Source organism: Labrus bergylta, chromosome 16 (genome assembly GCF_963930695.1).
Source record: "Labrus bergylta chromosome 16, fLabBer1.1, whole genome shotgun sequence".
NCBI lineage: Eukaryota > Metazoa > Chordata > Actinopteri > Labriformes > Labridae > Labrus > Labrus bergylta.
The window spans coordinates 910,647-928,256 of record NC_089210.1 but is presented as its reverse complement, the minus strand read 5'-3'; the positions used below and the strand labels follow the sequence as shown (position 1 = coordinate 928,256).

General features: G+C 44.3%; 3 protein-coding genes across 3 annotated transcripts in view; all 3 read right to left on the bottom strand.

The window, feature by feature from the left end:
• LOC110001280 (myosin-10-like) overlaps positions 1-3,614 on the bottom strand; it is a 52,514-nt gene extending 48,900 nt beyond the window's left edge. Inside the window, 2 exon segments of the mRNA XM_065964441.1 lie at positions 541-918; positions 3,409-3,614. Of these exon segments, the coding sequence (XP_065820513.1) occupies positions 541-885 (345 nt within the window). The 5' untranslated portion in view covers positions 886-918; positions 3,409-3,614.
• Positions 3,615-4,337: 723 nt separating this feature from the next.
• On the bottom strand, positions 4,338-9,228 carry ddx47 (DEAD (Asp-Glu-Ala-Asp) box polypeptide 47). The gene is made up of 12 exons (XM_020656993.3): positions 9,065-9,228; positions 8,760-8,853; positions 7,789-7,977; positions 7,625-7,696; positions 7,296-7,414; positions 6,708-6,779; positions 6,464-6,580; positions 6,200-6,346; positions 5,512-5,649; positions 5,348-5,418; positions 5,140-5,269; positions 4,338-4,845 (listed from the first exon to the last, which is right to left on the bottom strand). The coding sequence occupies exons 1-12, from the start codon at positions 9,194-9,196 to the stop codon at positions 4,669-4,671; spliced, it is 1,458 nt and encodes a 485-aa protein (XP_020512649.3). The 5' UTR covers positions 9,197-9,228; the 3' UTR covers positions 4,338-4,668.
• Positions 9,229-9,521: 293 nt separating this feature from the next.
• Positions 9,522-16,025, bottom strand: LOC110001509 (WW domain-binding protein 11). Its single transcript, XM_020656999.3, has 12 exons — positions 15,863-16,025; positions 14,498-14,584; positions 14,362-14,393; positions 14,168-14,261; positions 13,781-13,977; positions 13,321-13,454; positions 12,535-12,701; positions 12,172-12,405; positions 11,755-11,880; positions 11,338-11,619; positions 11,025-11,210; positions 9,522-10,721 (listed from the first exon to the last, which is right to left on the bottom strand). The coding sequence occupies exons 2-12, from the start codon at positions 14,559-14,561 to the stop codon at positions 10,066-10,068; spliced, it is 2,172 nt and encodes a 723-aa protein (XP_020512655.2). The 5' UTR covers positions 14,562-14,584; positions 15,863-16,025; the 3' UTR covers positions 9,522-10,065.
• Between the last annotated feature and the right edge of the window lie 1,585 nt (positions 16,026-17,610).

The window sequence follows — 17,610 nt, the reverse complement described above, 5'->3', positions numbered from 1 at the left end:
AGGAGAGAGAGAGGGAGAGAGATCAAGCTGTCTCTGTGATCAAACAAGACCACCAGAAGGAGCGCAGAGCAGGACAAACAAACTGAACCCAGGGGTGTTTATGGAGGAGGCTTACATTTGGGCTGAGGTGAGAGGGGAAGCCATGGGGGGGGAGGTTACAATCTGTAACCTCGGGGCACTGAGGAGGGAAGATCCAGAGGGGGTAAAAAGTCTGGCAATGGTTAAAAGACTTTGCGAGAGCTGTCACTCAAACCGTGTGCAAATATGTGAGTGCGGGGTCAGGATTCAGTCAGTGCAGAAGAAGAGTTCAATGCCAGCTCATTGTAAAGTATCAGGTCTTCTTTTCACAAAAGAGTGTCAAAATCAGAGGGCCAATAGCAAAGACTAGAAATCCTGTCCATCATTTGCGATTATAACATCTGGGAGTGAAATTCAATCTACAGCTGAGAGAGCTGAGGGATCTGTGACTTTTAAGGTTAATCATTCCCCAGCTTGGAAAGAAAAGAGAACACTTAAACAGTCCAGGTGTGTGTCACTTACGTATATGAGTCCTGAGTAGTATCTGTCCTTCAGGTTGTGCAGCACAGACGCTTCATTCAGGCAGGTGAGCTCGGCCATGTCCTCCACCTTGCTAAACTTGGGCGGGTTCATCTTCTGGATGTCGTCCTTGTTGATCATCACCTTCTTGCCGTTCTCCGCCAGCTCCACCTGCACCTCGTCGCCCCGCTCCTCCCGGATGCCGGCTGCCTCAAAGCCATGGCGCTCCGAGGGGACCCACACCAGCTTCTTGGCTGTCCAGTCGGCCTGCGTGGCTGGGTTGTAAACGACGGCCCGGTCCACGAACAGGTACCGCTCCGGGTCCTCTTGCCCACTCCGATGAGACATCTTACCTGGGGTTTACCAGAGCAACGTGGCCACCTGGAACACACACGAGAGCAGGGACTGTTACCTTAAACTGGACATGCATGACACAACATATCGAAAAAGAAGATTCTCCATCTCTCTGTCCACCACTGAGTCTGGTTCTGTCTGAGGTTTCTGCCTAAAGGAAGCTTTACCTTACCACTAATGCATCATGCTTGCTCATTTGTTAATAAGTGATCGGGCTCTGTAAATCATATCTCAAAAATGATTGACTAGACTTGATCTACATGAGAAAACTTTACAGATGAATGTCCACCTTCTGTGTCCTTAAACTCTATGAATGAGTCCCTCAAAGCCTCAGTATTTGACTGTAAATATTTCATGGCTGTAGTTTAACTCTGAATGTAAATACTGCATGAATAATGGCTTTTAAAATCAATCGGATTCATCTCTGGGATACAATGCATGTATGGAAACAGATCTCCTGCACTCACATTAAGGATACCATTTCAATCAATCAATAAATCTTTATTTGAATAGGGTCAATTCATAACAAATGTTATCTGCAGACATTTAACAAAAAGAGCAGGGACGTATCCAGAGGGGTCGCCCGGGCCCCCTTTGAAATCTTATTGGCCACCCCAGACGTCCCCCCAAAATCCTAAAACAATGATTGGCTAATTGCCTTGTCAGAGGCGGGACTTAAGTCAAACTATTCCTATTAACTATTCCAGCTGTGTTATCAACATGTCTGTGTAGCACCTATCCTTTATTGGTACTTATTGTAGATAAATATAAGTACATATATTTAATAGACACATAGATATGAAGTGAGGCCATACACATGTGCATCTAGCAATGTGCCAATAAATATATTTAGCAAGTTTGACATTCTGCAGGCGCTTTAAACTGTGACATAGACACACATCTTTTATCATCGAGTGCTTAAAGTATTACACTGACACGATGTATATGTTGCCTTCTCTTGTGTTTTGTTAAAGTATATGATACAGCTATTTTTCTTTATTTTTTATTTAAATTGTACTGTGTTCACTTTCTGTTTACAGTCTTTGCTCTTTGCTGTAACACTGTAAATTTCCCCGTTGTGGGATAAATAAAGGATTATGTTATCTTATAAGCGATAGAAGGGTAAACAAATGACATTCTGCTACCCCTGCATCAGTCAGGGCCACCCCAGTAGAGAAAGTCTAGACACGCCCCTGCAGAACATCAATGAATAAAACAGAGCTACAACACCACTTATATGTAAAGTGTCATGAGATAACTTTTGATGAATTCCCCCCTTACGTGTCCTTATATTATCTAAAGACCTAATTGCCTCAATATGTCTCTAACATTTCATGGACTTAGTTTGAATACATCTAATTACTGCATGAATAATGACATTCAAATGAATCAGATTAATCTCAGGGGTACAATGCATGAACTGAAACACTCACAGTGAGGCTGGGATACCATATGTGACACAGCATGTCATATACTGAACTGATAAATGAATTAATAGTCGGACAAACAAAAACAGATTTTAGGTGAGGGACTGATAGTCTGCATGACTTCTCACTGGATGCATCTGCACAACAGCAATCCGCATACTGCGTAGTTTACTCAGCAGATCCAACAGGACGGCAGAGACGTCGTGAAAGGCACAAATAACAGAATTTATCCCTTTTTTCTGTTCTAAATCTTCAGTTTATCCACTTCGACTGCACCCAGTCGTCCAGATAAAGTCTTCAACCTGCACTTGTCAAAACAGACGGAGCTTATAGAACAGACACGATGACTGTGCATTGGCAAAGCCCCCAGAGAACAGCATGAACAGCAGGAGGGGAACTTACTGCCCGACGTCCTGTTTACAAATATCAGGCTAATTCTCGAATGAACCTGCGCAACCCATGTTATCAATAATGTCGGTTGCGCAGGTTCATTAAGGAATACCATATGTGACAGAGCATGTCCTATATACCATAAACTATACTTATCTAAATACTATACCTGTCTACATAAAGCCTATAGATACGATTTATATAAGCTACTTGGCTTAAATGTAGCTTCATTGTATGTAGCCGCTAAATGATAAGTAACGTCGTAACTATGGTAACGCTAGCTTAAAGTTCCAGTTACGTGGAAAGAGCGACCGTTATACCAAAACTTTAGCTTCAACGCAAATATAAGAAACACTAAAGTAGTAACGATGAATTAAATTAAACACATGAAACTATCATGACATAACTAGACCGAGATAACTTAGTTTAATATCTGATAATGGCCGGGTTACGCGGCTCCGTGTCAAAGCCTTCGATTGTTGGGGTGCAAATTTAACCGCAACACCACCGACGATTATCATCAAATACAATCAACGTTACCTGCTTACAACACGACAGCACTAACTGTTCCGTGTAGTAACGCATGATGTGGAGGTGAAACATTAATAAAGATGCTCTAAAGGTATATTTTAAGGCAATATTAAAAGCCAGCAAACGAAATGACGACCGTTGAAGTGTGACAAGATTCACCTTAACTTACCTGGTGTGTGTAGTGTTATATCCAGAGATCCTGTTCACCACCACACAGTCTGATATCCCTCCCCGATGATCAGGCGACCCTGTATGCGACCAGCAGCAGCTCCACACAATTGAAGCTCAGGCATGTATTTGGGCTTTGGTATGCAGCACCACAGCAGGCACAGCGTTGCCTCCACACTTTGGGGCCCCTCCTAAACAGAACACACTTGACCGCTGCTGCTGCTGATCCCGCCTACACACACAGTGACCATGCAGATCAATACAGTGTGTCACTCTGTGGGAGGATACACCTGAGCAGAAATGTGGGCTGTGCCTTCCTTATGCATCATAATCTCATAGATATTACTCAGAAGTTAACACACATATTACAGAGAATTTCAAAACTGGTGGGGAATCAATTCCCCAAATGTCTATGCATTGCACCCACCCACCCACCAAGGCAGCATGGAGACATCTGGGCTCCCACTCTGCAGGTCTTTCCCTCTCTCAACCATGGCTGGGAGAAACCAACCCCTCATTTGTAAATAGAGATGCACCGATAGTGCAAATCATGGGCAATGCCGATTCCAATGTTTGAAATAACAATTTAGCAGACTGTCGATTCCAATACTGATGTATCTATAGGTGCTGTGTACTCACAATTCCAACATTTCTTCTCATGTTTGACAATTAAAATGAGTTTCAATTAACATCGGCTACTGACATTGGTTCATGCCACATTACATTCAGATGTGCAGATGTCTGTAAACAGGGCATACATGCATCTATACATTATAAAATATCTTGATGAACTTTTCTATTTCATAACATACATTAGCTGTGTGTCTCCTTCATGTGATCAGTCTCATCCTCCTGTTTTTTAAACTGCAACAGCGCCATCTTGTGCCTCAAAGCAGTGTTAACACAACACATTCTTCAAATCCCAAACTTTGTTTCACTCAGTTATTTTATCACAAAAGGGGAAATCTCACCTGGAGAAGAAGAAGGGCTGTTTGATGATTTCTTTTTTTTCCACAGCGCAACTCAATGAAAGTGAAATTCAGCCAGCTGCCATTTTTAACTACGACAAGAAAGCCTACTTGTCTCTTGGAGAAGCAGTAATATTAGATGGACTTTCTAACAGCTTTTGAGCTCCGCACTGTTAGCCTGTCATTGAAGAAAAATGGCCACCATGTTGTACATCGTCATAATCTTTTTTAATAAGAAAAACAATAATGGCATGGTACGTTGTTATGTAAAGTCTGTTCATGTCAGGGGGGCTTCAGCGCCCTCCCCTCCAGGCTGCTCCACCTTTCTTTTTCATCCCGCCGCCGTCTCCTCCTCCTCTTCCTCCTCCTCCTCTCACTTTTTTCCTCACTCCGCTCGCTTGCTCCGTGTCGTCCTCGTCTCGATCTCCTCCTTTGGGTCTTTTCCTTTTCTCATGTTGCTCCTTCATTTCCTGAGAAAGACGACACATTGATTTTTCACACCTTTTAAAAAATAATAATAATGAAGTTTTCAACACAAGCCGACTTTAAACCTTCATGACAACCAGCTGACGATCACACTACAGAGTAGCTGCTCTGTGGTTGCCATGGAGACCAGCAGAGTGCAGTAGAATGGGATGTTCGGGTTGCTTAGTAACAGTTTCAGTTAAATCAGTTTAAAGTTTAATTGTGGAACTCGTAAAGTTGGTGGAGTTTAAAAAGTCATTCTTGATGAGAGTGATGGTCACGACGTTGAGAAGACTCACCAGTCGGGCGAACCTCTGGGCCTCGCTCACCCTCTCCACCAGCATCATCACCTCGTCCTCCTGAGTCGGAAAGGCCGGAAGTTTCTTCCCAATCAGGCTCTCGATTCGCTGGAAAAGCTCCACATCGTATCTAAAAACGACAACATAAGTTAATTTAAATCAATAAACTCATTTTCACCGTTAAAGAGTACGAACAGGTCGTTCTTACTGCGTGACGAAAGTGATGGATTTCCCAGCCCGCCCCGCTCGAGCTGTTCGTCCCACTCGATGGATGTAGTCCTGTGAGTGAAGACATCAATGAGATCACTCAAACAAACACCAACAAATGATCCAGGAAAACGATCAGCAGCGGGAGAAGGAGCAGCGAGGTACCTTGGAGTGAGTGGGGATGTCATAGTTGATGACACAGTCCACATGAGGGATGTCGAGTCCTCTGGACGCCACGTCTGTCGCCAGCAGCACCGATCGAGACTTGGACTTGAACTTGTTTAGCGATCCGAGTCGTTTATTCTGAGTGTGGAAGTTAAAGAAAGTGAGATTAAATTAACACAAAACATTGTTTATATGAAACAGTGTTATGGTTTGCAAAGCCACCAAGAAGCAAAAAGAAGATGTAACCATGGCAACCACTCAAAATATTCAAACTAAAACGGGGACTCTAAATTGCCCGAAGGTGCGGGGTGTATATGTCAGCTCTGTGATTGACAGGTGACCAGTCCAGGGTGTAACCCTGCCTCTCGTCCAATGACAGCTGGGATCAGCTCCTGCCCCCCACGACCCCAAACAGGAAAAGCGGTAAATATAACGGATGGATGGATAATTTCCAGGTCATCGTGTCCTCATAAGAACTCAAAACTACTGACATCTGCAAAAAAATAAAATACTGATGCTGTTGTCGTCTTTTTCTGAATGTGATGAAATGACAGTAACTTTATAATCCCTAAAATAAAAAGTGTGAGGGCGGAGAAAAGCGCACGCCAACAGGGTCTTGTAGAGTGTAAAATGATTATTGATGCTAAGCTAACATCTGCACCATCTGTGTGTTTCTGTGAAGTCGTACCTGACTCATCTGTCCGTGCAGCGGGATTGCAGTGATGCCAAGGTTCCTCAACAACAGCGCCACCCGCTGGGCATTGTTACACGTGCTGCAGAAAATTATAAAAGAGTTGCCGGCGAGTTCGTTCAGGATGGACACGAGGTAGCAGTCCTGTCACAAAACACAAAACTGTGTCATGAACGCCTTCAGAAAGACAGTAGAAACAGGACTGTAGCGTGCAGCGTGAAGAATCAGTAACAGATATGACATCACAGCGTGCAGCTCTACCTTGTACTTGGAGGGAATGAAGATGTAGTACTGCTGCAGTTTGTCCACCGTCGAGTATTTAGTGGAGACTGCACACTTCACTGGGTCTTTCAGAGCGGCTCTCTGGAGTTTCTGGACCTGCGAGGAAATAAAAGAAAGTTTAGAAAGAATGACTGTCAGACTTTCTGGTGAACATGCGAAATAAAGATGATTACAAACACTTTAACGCCCTTCACAGTCATACTCAGGTTGGGTGTTTGGGTACCTTTTTGGTCATGGTGGCAGAGAACAAGAAGGTCCGTCTGTCTCTGGGGATCACCTTCAAGATCTTATCCACCTGGAAAGAAAAACAAGAGTTACAGCAAGTGAAGTTCAACATCATCTTCAATAAGAGAGTTTAAAATGTTACATTTATTAAAACAATGTCTTACAAAGAGGCGCCTGTATCAGAGTGCCGACTTCTGTGGCTGACACGGTTTAGTTTTTGACGCATCAAACCAGCGTCATTTAAACAGAAGCTTTAAACAACGTGTCACCTTCACTGCAAGTCGCTTCAGTAGTATTCTTTAAGGTCCAATCAGTGAGATGTGTAGAGAGTGAGATGATAAAGGTATCTTACTCTCTGATCATTAAGGAAACATGCTATGTTGAAGTGCTGGCTTCTCTGACAACAATGCAGCAGCCAGTATGTCCTCCTTCTAACTTTAGATTCTGCTCCTGAATGCTCTGGATTTGTTTGGACCAGAGAAGGTAGGTGTTTTTAAGACACGTAAAAAGTGGATGGGATGTAAAAAAAAAATGCAACAGACTTGAAGGAAAATCAATCAATGACAGCAACATTTTCAATACCAACCTCGGTCTCAAAGTCCATGTTGAGGATTCTGTCTGCTTCGTCCATCACCAGGAACTTCAGAGCTCGTAGAGAGAAGCCTTTTGTGTTCTCCATGTGGTCTATCAATCGACCCGGTGTGGCTGTAAACACACAGGAGTCACTGTGTCATAGGCACGTCAGGATAGCAGATCTTTAAACTCTGACACGATGCTGTTTAAAATCAAACTTTATGCATGTTTCAATACTACATTAGAAAACAATGCTCACATGTAAAAGAAGCCTGAGGTGAAAGTAGATGAGCTGCTGTTATTTACAACAGAAAATGATGACAGTTTCACTCGTGGTCTTACCGATAACAATGTGAGGTTTTTTAGCTAACACCAAGGACTGGGACATCATATCGATTCCTCCGACAACGACGGCTGAGACAGAAAGGAGACAACGTGTTAGGAAAAGAACCAAAAACGATTCATCTGCATCGTTTACATCCCATCAGCCTTCAGTGGAGACGTACCACATTTCACACCGATACTAGAGCCCAGGGCCTCAAACTGCTCTGAGATCTGAAAGGCCAGCTCCCTGGTCGGGGTGAGGACGAGGGTGTGGAGCCTCTGGGGGGAGGACAGCAGGGACTGAAGGATGGGCAAAGCAAACGCACCCGTCTTTCCCGAGCCCGTCTCTGCGAGGCCGATAACATCTTTTCCTGCAGTCGGAGAAGACAGAAAGCAAACTATTAATTCTACAATTCACTGAGCAGACTCTTTTCTCCAAAGCGACGTACATCAGAGAGTAAGAACAACACAAGCAAGGATCTAGAAAAAAGGGAACAATGTCAGTAAGAGCAAACGATCAGCTTTGAGTCTGATTGGACACACAGGTGCTGACAGGAAGTGACCAGAGGCAAAGCACAACATTGAGGGCAGTTCTTGAGAGCTCTAATCAGTATAGAAACCATCTTATAAGTCGTCGTTATCAAACAGAAACCATCGTCATTACCATCATCATCATCAATAATATGGAGACCATCATCATTAAGTTAGTAGGTATTCATGAAAGAGCTGGGTCTTTAGCTTTTTCTTAAAGGTGCAGAGGGACTCTGTTTAGATTAACTACCCTCACATTAACTGCTCAAAACAAATCTGCTTTTTGGACTTATTGTGGATACAGGAGGGACATGTGGGGTCACCCAGGGGTCAAGATAATCCTTTTCTTTATAACATAAAGGACATTTTAGAAAGTAAACAAAGCCATCTATAAGCAAACCCGTGTGTGGTCATGGCTACTTTGAAGTCATGCTGAGATGTAAATGCAGCAGTCATAACACTTCAATAAGAACAGCAGGGCTCCTTCTGTTCTCCTGAATCAGCAGTTTGGAAGCAGGACTGTGTCATGTTATTTCTACCTTTGTTACAGACCGGAAAACCTTTTGAACACCTGTTTTAAAGCACATTTGCTGGAAAGAGAGCAGGTTCAGAGAGGACTCACCTTGCAGAGCTACAGGTATCGCTTCTACCTGAATCTTTGTGGGACTCTTCCATCCCAGCTGATCACACGCCTCACACAGCACCTCAGTAACACCCTGTAGGACAGCAAACACAGCCGGGAACACACCTGTATGAGCTTCTGACCAGAGTTCACCACCCAATAAAAACCCTGCTTTCAGACTCTGTTTATAACTGAAACGTTAGAGAGGAAAACCGAGCGGAGTTTAGCTAGCTCAAACGGCTAAGCTGCTGTTTGTTTACGATGCTAACACTGCGGTTCTTCTTCGCGGTGTTTAATAAACTCACCAAATCTTTGAACGTCTTCACTGCTTCAGCTTCATCGAGGCCGTTAAGAGGACTGTTACCATCATCACTACCCGAACCTTCGACTGCTTCGTCCTTGTTCAGCTTCACGCTTTCCTCATCACTGTCCGCCATGCTTATCGCCCCAACGTGTCGTCAGATCTGCAATGCGCATGCGTGGAATTACGGTCATGCGTTATCCGCAATGGAAGACGGGAAGCGTTGTTTTTAATGGTGCTAATTTTTTTAAGTTGTGAAGATCCAATATTTGGAGCCTCCTGTAAAGGTATAACATAAATTGTAACAAAAGAAGTTCAAATTAAAACATTTTTCATGTTTTGTTAAATTCATTGTGTTTCTGAGCATTATTTCTGAATGTAAATCTGTTTCCTTAAAAAAAAAAAGACATCCAAACTATTAATAAAGTTAAAAAAAATAAACTAAAGCATGCAGTAAAAAACTATTTTGATGCATTTATTTAGCTGCAGATCAAGTTTCGGTTTATTTCAGTTTCTGTTCAATACAGACACGAGTTTCATCAATTAAGTGTCAAACAATTGTTCAAAACAATATTTTTAAGTCCAACATGTTTAGGAGATCACCAACAGAGTAAAACAGAACAGTCATAAAATCATACAAAACAGCTGACTGGGTGGAGCAAAAAAAAGAATAACACACAAAATGAAGTCTAGGAACTTTTTCTTTACAGTACGGAGAAAGGTGTTGGTTCATGTGGGCGTAGAGGAGCGACCTTTTTGAAGGGTCACGATGAAGTTTGCGATCAGACGTTTTGCATACATGAAGTTCACATTCTCTTTGATACAGCAAACATTAGGCCAGATAAAAAGAAAAAGAAGACGAGCCTTGGACACTACAGATTCTGTTTTAGCCGACACCCTCAAAGACACTTCTAAACCTCCGCACGGAAAACACAGAAAACGAGCGCCCCCCTCGACACCCCCCTCGACACCCCCCCCGACACCCCCCCCGACACCCCCTGAGTCTCAGAGGAGTCCTTCCATCTCCCTCATGAACGCTTCATACATCTGGTCCTTTGTCTTCATGTTGGGCTGAGGCACAGCCCCCATCTGGGCCGGGTGTACCATGGGACCTGCCGCTGTGTGCTGCTTATGCCCCCCTCCCATGCCATCATCGCCCCTCCGTCCTCCTGCTTTCTCCATAGGCCCCAGAGCCGCCCCGGGCATCGCTCCGCCCTTGTCCCTACGCACCCTCAGCGCCGTGGGCACGAAGCGGGTGACCTCCGCTTTGGTATTGATGATCTGAGGTTTGGCGGAGATGGTGGCCCCTCCGGCGCCGGGCCCCGCCGCGACACCGCCTCCAGCTGCGGCCACAGAGGTGATGTTGGCCCGCTTCTCGATGGTGGCGGCGTGGTGGGGGTTGCTGCCTTGGTTGGCGCCCGCGGGTGCTGCAGCCGTCCCCGGGGGAGGAGGCATCTGCATGACGCCCGGCCTCATGGGCATGGGAGGGGGCGGCATGTTGCTCTGAGGAGCATCCTGATTGGACGCGGAGCCTTTCTGTCGCTGCACGATGCTCGGAGGAGCGCTGAGCACGTTGGAGTTGAGAGGTGGGGGGAAGAGGGAGAGCGGGGGGGCGAGCGGGCGTGGGGGTCCTCCTGCTCTCGGGGGAGGCGGGGGCATACCTTAAAAAAAGACGAGAGACAGACGTGTTGAGATGAGACGTGACCGAGACATTCCTCTTTGCCACTTCAAAGATATGAACACCAAGCATGCTTCAATACATTTACTGATGTGGATCATTTTTATTTTTACTGCAGGAATGACTTTAAACTAAATATACGTCTCGTGGTCGAGCCGGTTCACTTGGGCGCCACGTGAGTCACGTTTGCTCAGCATGAATAAAAATGGTACGAACACAAAGGAGACCTCTGTTAGAAACACACATCTGCACGTGCACACACAGATGTTTTCACACATGTGCCTACCTGGTGGTGCCGGGGGTGGGAGTCTGGGAGGGGGTCCTCGTGGTGGGGGGCCTGGTGGTAAGCCAGGAGGGGGGCCCGGTGGAGGACCTGGAGGTCGACCAGGTGGAGGTCCAGGGGGCAGGAGACGAGGCATCGGACCCCTCAAGCCTCCGGGCATACCAGGAGGCCTCAGGAACGGAGGAGCACCTTTAACAGAATGTAGGGTGTCAAACTTAAACGTGGATTATTTCTGAAATGATTCATAACGTCTTTTTTTCACCAAGCGCAGATTAATGACCTCTCCTTCTTCCTGCTAATAGAGGTTGTTACTAACCTGGTGGGGGGCCAGGAGGCGGGCCAGAGGGAGGACCAGGTGGTCTCATTGGAGGAGCCGGGGGTGGACCCAGAGGTGGGGGCCCGGTCATCGGTGGACCTTGCATATGTGGAGGCCCCTGCTGACCCACCGGTCCGGAGGGTGGGGGTAGACGCTGGTTGGGCATCAGGTGGGGCTGGCTGTCCCCCGGTGGTCCTCTGTCCTCGGTGTCCGAAGTGTCCGAGTCGTCTGTGTACTCCTCCTCCACCTCCTCTTCCTCCTCCTCCTCAGGAACAGACTGACCTGGAGACAGAAACACAATCAGTTGTTAGGAGTCTACAGCAAGACGTGTGAGCTTCAGAGGAACAAAGACACACTGAAGGCGTTTACAAACCGACAGGTAAAGTATCAAACTGTTGGCAGAGTGGACACCATTACCTGCCATCCTCAGCATCATGGCCTGTAGAGGAGTGATGGCTTTGGTCCTCTTCACGATCCTCTTCTTCTTCTTCTTCCCTTCGCGTGGAGCCTCTGGAGGAACGTCAGCGAAACGAACACTGCGACCTGAAGAAGTGAGACGTTCGTCAAAAACAATAAATTGCATTTTAATCACGTTTGAAATCTCTTTATTTTGCAATTAAAACAGTTTTTGTTGGGCTTTTATTTTGAAGTTTTGCACTGAGTTAAGCTTAGGGTACTTCAAACAAACAGCTATTCAACAGGAGATTTGTCCTTCTAATATTCAGCTTAAAGACATTTAATACAAAGTGTCCTGGGAACCTTTTTTTTTTTTTCAAACTCCACTTTTAGTTCTGCGACTTCATGGATGTTCTTCCGGGATGGTCAAACACTCACTAGCATGTCTGTCATTCCTGTCTCTGTCCTCCTCTCGTTCCCTCTGATCGTCCAGCCTGTCCACGCTCATCCTCTGGTCGCCGTCGTCTCCTTCGTCTCTCTCATCGTCACTGTCGTCCTCAGAGTCGCTTTCATCGTCGTCGTCATCACGATCTCTGTCGCTGTCACTGCCGCTGTCCCGATCTCTCCCCAGGTCCATGGCAGAATCTTTTTCAAGACCGGGGATGGAGGGCTCTGTTGGAGAAAACGAGAATGAACAGAAATCATGAGCTGCAAGCGATCATACAAGTCTTTCTTCTCATATAACATTTAAAATATGTTACTTATAAATTCAGGGATTCAAGGGAACAGTTTGTGCATCACCCATGTCTGTGCCGAAAGCTCGTCGAGAAGGAATGCCGTACAGAGCGAGGACCTGTGGAGGTGGGGGTCCAGGTGGGGGGCCGGGGGGCTTCTTTCCTGTAGGTAAACGTGGAACACCCGGGGCTGTGGCTAAAATCGGTCCAGAGGATGCCGACAGAGGACCTTTACTGAGAGATAAAACAGAATAACAGCAGGATCATATACCGAGTTTACCAAGAGTGAAATTCAATGCACAAACATTTAAAGGGATCTTCTGATTGGCTGAAGCTTGGTTGTTTGATATTCTTATTAATAAGACTGTCCATTTTGTCGATGTACGTGTGCTCTCTCCTTCTCTTCTTTGAAGTTTTTTTTTTGGGTCATTTACTCCAATATTCCGAGACAGGACAGTGGATAGAGTCAGAAATCAGAGAGGGGGGAATGACATGCAGGAAAGGAGCCACAGGCCGGATTTCGACCCCAGGCCGTCTGACTATAGGACTCCAGCCTCCGTACATGGGGCGGAGACTGTATTAATAAAACACACGTACTCACCAGAGGTATCAAAGTATCAAACATTTGACATTCTTACTCTTTCAACAGGACCAACAATTATTTCATAACTCAAACTACTAATTTCTAAAAAAAAAAATGACCCTGATGACGGATGATGGGTTATGTTTTAGTTTTAATGATGGTCTTATACATTCTTGTTTCCTGCTGTATGCTTGATGTACTCTCATATTGATGTATTTTAAGTTTCCGTCTATGTGTCTGTGTTTTCCCCTCCTTGAAGTTAAAGCTTACCCAAAAGCAGAGCTCTTCTTCAGGATGGAGGGCGGCTGAGCCCCTGGTAGTGGGATGTCCTGGATGTGGATATTGGAGGGGGCGTGAGGCATGTCCGGTAAGGGGATGCTGTCAACCTCCACTGACTCGGCATTCTGTGAGAGAAAAGTGTTCAGGGATAAAACGATGGTTAGTGGAGGGAAAGCAAAGTGCATCACATCTTCAATGTAACGAAGGTGAGTATTAAATAAACGGTTCAGCATCGAGTTTACAGACTGAAGAATACCTGAAATCATGTTCTTTAAATTAATATTCAAAAGTGTGTTTAATACCAGCAACCAGAGCTAATCAGCCCCATCATCATGTAGCTGCATCTCATACCAACACGCAGTAAAATCAGATAGTAACAATATTTACAGTGAATTAAACTCTCCTCATAGATCGAGACAAAGCCACACAGATTGTCTTCACACAAACACACCTTGACTGAGTCAAAGTAGAGCGCCAGCTGCCCCCGCTTGGTCTCGTAGTCTAGCTCCAGCTTGCGGAGCTCCTTGTAGGTGTCGGGGTTCTCCCTCTCATACAGGCGGACGATGCGTTCAAACGTTTCCCGGAGCTTCTTCCTCTTGTCCCTCAGCACTTTCTCATTCAACAAGGGCTGCTGGACTGGGTTGAACTCTGTAGAAGACGAAACAGAAACAGGGTGGTCATGATAACAGAAGTTTCAGAATCAAAAAGATTTTATTCATCCCCTGATGAAGTTTTAATGGAGCACTCGTTCTAATCAAGTAAACTGCACTTCAGGGGTCAAATGGCTTGGGCTGAGAAAGGTCAACAAACAGTAAAACACAGTCAGCGCCTCCCTCACCCATCTCATCCAGCTTCTCCATGTCTCTGATTATCTGTCGGGGATCCTTCATCTTTAGCACCGCCGCTCTCACCATCATCCTCTGCTTCTTGTTCTAGCAGGAGAATCGACAAATGAAGCAGATCGTTATAACTTAATGTTGTGTGTGAGATGAAAAAGCAGGTTATGAGTGAAGATTTCAACATCTTGAGTACCTTTTTCAACTCCCTTTTCCTGGCCTCCTTCCCTGTGAAGAAGGTGAAAGGAAAGTAGACATCAGTATTCATAGAGTCGGTTAGAGCCTGATCGTTCTTCAGGTGACTTACAGCAGTGTGAATCGTTGGTACTTACTGGCCTGGTCGGTGGGGTTCATAAACTTCCCACTCTTGGTGGAGGAGGTTGAACGTCGCCCCATCTTGTCGGTGAGTCTCCTTCAACCTGTCAGAGTAAAACAAACTCAGAAGGGAGGGTACACAGAAAACCTCTGCAGATCATCAGATATTTGCACTGACTTAATGCACTATATTGGATCATCACTGGAAGGTGCTTTAGAGAATTGTTGGTACCTGCACAATACCTAAATTGCACAAACACGTTGACAACGTATTTATCCAATTTAGACATTGTGCTATTTCTTCTTTGACATGTTTGATCGATTCATTCCTGTCTTAATGAAATAAATGAATGAAACCTTTATTGCCCCTAGGGGGAATTTGCCTTGCAGAGAGCTAAAAAACACAATACAAACAAACATTTACAGGACAGCACGTAAGAACACATAAAAACACTAAAGCATCACATGATTCAATGAGGGAATTCAGCAAGTTAAATAAAGTGCAGAGTGGCGAGTTCGTCCTGTATGATCAGCTCTTATTAAGCAGCTGAATACTGCGCGGTGCAGAGGATGTAATGCCTCTTTTAGTCCTCATCCTGGTGTTCTGTACCTGCTCATACTCTGACCAAAGGGGGTGCAGAGGCTCAGCTGTGATCTGACCGGTCTGTCAGGAAAGAAATGCTGTACATTTGCTTCCCAGTTATCTTGCTGCCTAGTTTAACAACTTTGTCCAGTTTGTTCTTGTTTTGTAAGGACAGTGCTCCTCCACAACACTGAATACTAAAGGTCAGCACACTTTCAATAAAAGTCTTCAACATTAACATTTCTTAGTTTCCTCAGAAAACAGAGGTGCTGTTGAGCCTTTGCATATCTTGCTTTTGTGTTGGTGTTCCATGACAGTTTGTTGTCATTTATTGTGCAGAGATGTTTAAACTCTGGTACAATTTATTTTTCTGTGTCCTTCATCTTTACAGGGGAGAGAGGTGGCTGTCTTCTAAAATCAATAATCATTTCTTTGGTTTCCTTTACATTTAAAAGCAGTGAGTTATCAGAGCTCCAGTAGGTAAAGTTGTCTCAGCTCTGTAATTGGTCTCATCAGAGAAACATCATCTGCATATTGAATTAACTTACAGTAAATAAATAAAGATAACACGACTAAAGACAAAAGAGGAATGTGACACCTTTGTTTGTAATTATTTAACACATTGGATGTCTTAAAAGACTCGTAAACATTAAAACAAAAGGGGAAAACATGCAGAAAGTATCTAACTCTCATGCAGCCTGCAGCATCAGGTTAGCTGGTAGCTAACGTTAGCCTTCACTTGTAGCTAGGGCCGCGTTAGCATCGATAACAACAAAAGAGGTTAACTTCACCACTTTACCTTTAAAAGTAAAATCTGTTGAGCGTAAAGCCCAACTCACACGCCTCTGGACGCCAAATGTAACGTGAAATTTAATGTTTAAGCTTTCAAATCCAAAAGCTTCAGGACTCTTAGCATTACTACCGTTAGCCGCTCGCCATGTTTACTGCCGCTAGCGAGAGCGGAAGCGGATATGACGTCAAGAAAAAAAAAGCGATTGTTTTTTTTTTTTTTTATGATAAAAATAAAAATATTTAAATTTAAAATGATTTTTCTTATTGTATGGATGTACAAGCTTGTCCGCCAAATAAATATTTATTCATTATTTTATATAAAAATATGTTGTAGCTCGAACTGATTCTCGTGAGGGTTTCTGCCCTCTTGAGGTCAAAGTGAGTAACTACAAATGAAGTCCACATGCACCGAGTCAGAGAGCTTTCAGAAGCAGCATTTAGTTAACTGTGTATTGATTAAAGACCCCAAACAACTCCCTAAAAATAAAAACAAAATGATTACAATTTCCTTTTAAGATTTAAATTTCCAGTCCTGTAATCATTTCAATGACAGGCTTGTTTTGTGTTACAGATCTTCTCAGTCTGGGGTGCAGCTGTGAGACAATTGCAGGAAAAACTTCCCTCACACAGGTAGGATGCTTCAAAGGAAAGAGTTTCTCTTTATTACCTACCGTTGTACAGGTGAAGACAATGGCGAGACATAACTCGTCATATGTTTTGTCTTTATTTTGGTGCTTGTGACGTCTGCTGAAGATTCATTTTCAGTAGTCTTACATTTAACTGGAAGTCCTTATAACTGCCCATGGACCCCACTTTGGGAATCACTGATGAGTCATGAAACAGCAGTTTAGATGGGCATAACTGTTTGGATTTAAGAGAAGATTGAAGTCGTTTGCATGTTTAACTGCATGACGCTGCCTGAGTCATTTTTTCTGTTGTTTTTTTTTTTTTGTGTGAAACTGACTGACAATGAGGCCGGTAGAAGCCATATTTGTTCTAGGAAACTGTTTGCAGTCTCTGACAGTGACAGTGAAGCTCTAACAAGAAAGAGAGTGACATATTTTGGAAAAGAACACATCACCATTACATACAAATTTGGATGAAGCAAACAGGTTATCGTTATCTCTCGGCTCTCTCAGGTGAACGAGGCTGTTCTTGTTCCTGGCAGAGGCTGTTGGAAAACGCTCGGAAGATGTCTTTCTGCATAAATCTGCAGGTGGGTGACAGGTGTCTGGCAGAGGCTGCAGGGTTGGGCTGCAACTTTCTTCCAGAATATGCATGCTGATGTGGTCGCTTGAGACCGCAGGTGATGGTTCCACCTGTTTGAGAGAAGATGCAGGTGAAAGGAAGCTGCAGATTGATCCACAATGAGTCTCATATTACATGTTAAAATTTGAAAATCTCTCTTAATGGCGGCAGGATCCATGAGGACGTTTCTGTCAGACTGACAACCTTTCAAAGCCAGGAAAAATGATGTAACACACGTGTTTCAGGAACTTAGTGGATACAAAATAAGCTTGTCATTGTTTCACAACTTTCAAAAGCAGATTTTAATAGTACTTGAAAGTGATCCAATACTTCATGAACATTAACTGCCGATAGATGCAGGTCCACTTTTATTTAGACACATCTGCATTTTAATCTTTCTTACCACACCTTGTTTTGGCAAAATCTTTATTGAGAACAACACCAAAGGCAATCACTTGTTTTGTAACCTCACAGTTATGTATGACACAACAAGATATAAAAAGAGAC

What these genes read in the sequence shown, in the direction of transcription:
- ddx47 (XM_020656993.3), bottom strand. Translation starts at nt 9,196, where the DNA reads ATGGCGGACAGTGATGAGGAAAGCGTGAAGCTGAACAAGGACGAAGCA. An exon ending in TCATTCCCTCCAAGTACAAG is followed by an intron (nt 6,347 to 6,463) that starts GTAGAGCTGCAC and finishes GTTTTGTGACAG; the next exon opens with GACTGCTACCTCGTGTCCAT. An exon ending in ACATCCCCACTCACTCCAAG is followed by an intron (nt 5,419 to 5,511) that starts GTACCTCGCTGC and finishes CTTCACTCACAG; the next exon opens with GACTACATCCATCGAGTGGG.
- LOC110001509 (XM_020656999.3), bottom strand. Translation starts at nt 14,561, where the DNA reads ATGGGGCGACGTTCAACCTCCTCCACCAAGAGTGGGAAGTTTATGAAC. An exon ending in GGAAAAGGGAGTTGAAAAAG is followed by an intron (nt 14,262 to 14,361) that starts GTACTCAAGATG and finishes TTCTCCTGCTAG; the next exon opens with AACAAGAAGCAGAGGATGAT. An exon ending in CCCACCCCCGGCACCACCAG is followed by an intron (nt 10,722 to 11,024) that starts GTAGGCACATGT and finishes TCTTTTTTTAAG; the next exon opens with GTATGCCCCCGCCTCCCCCG.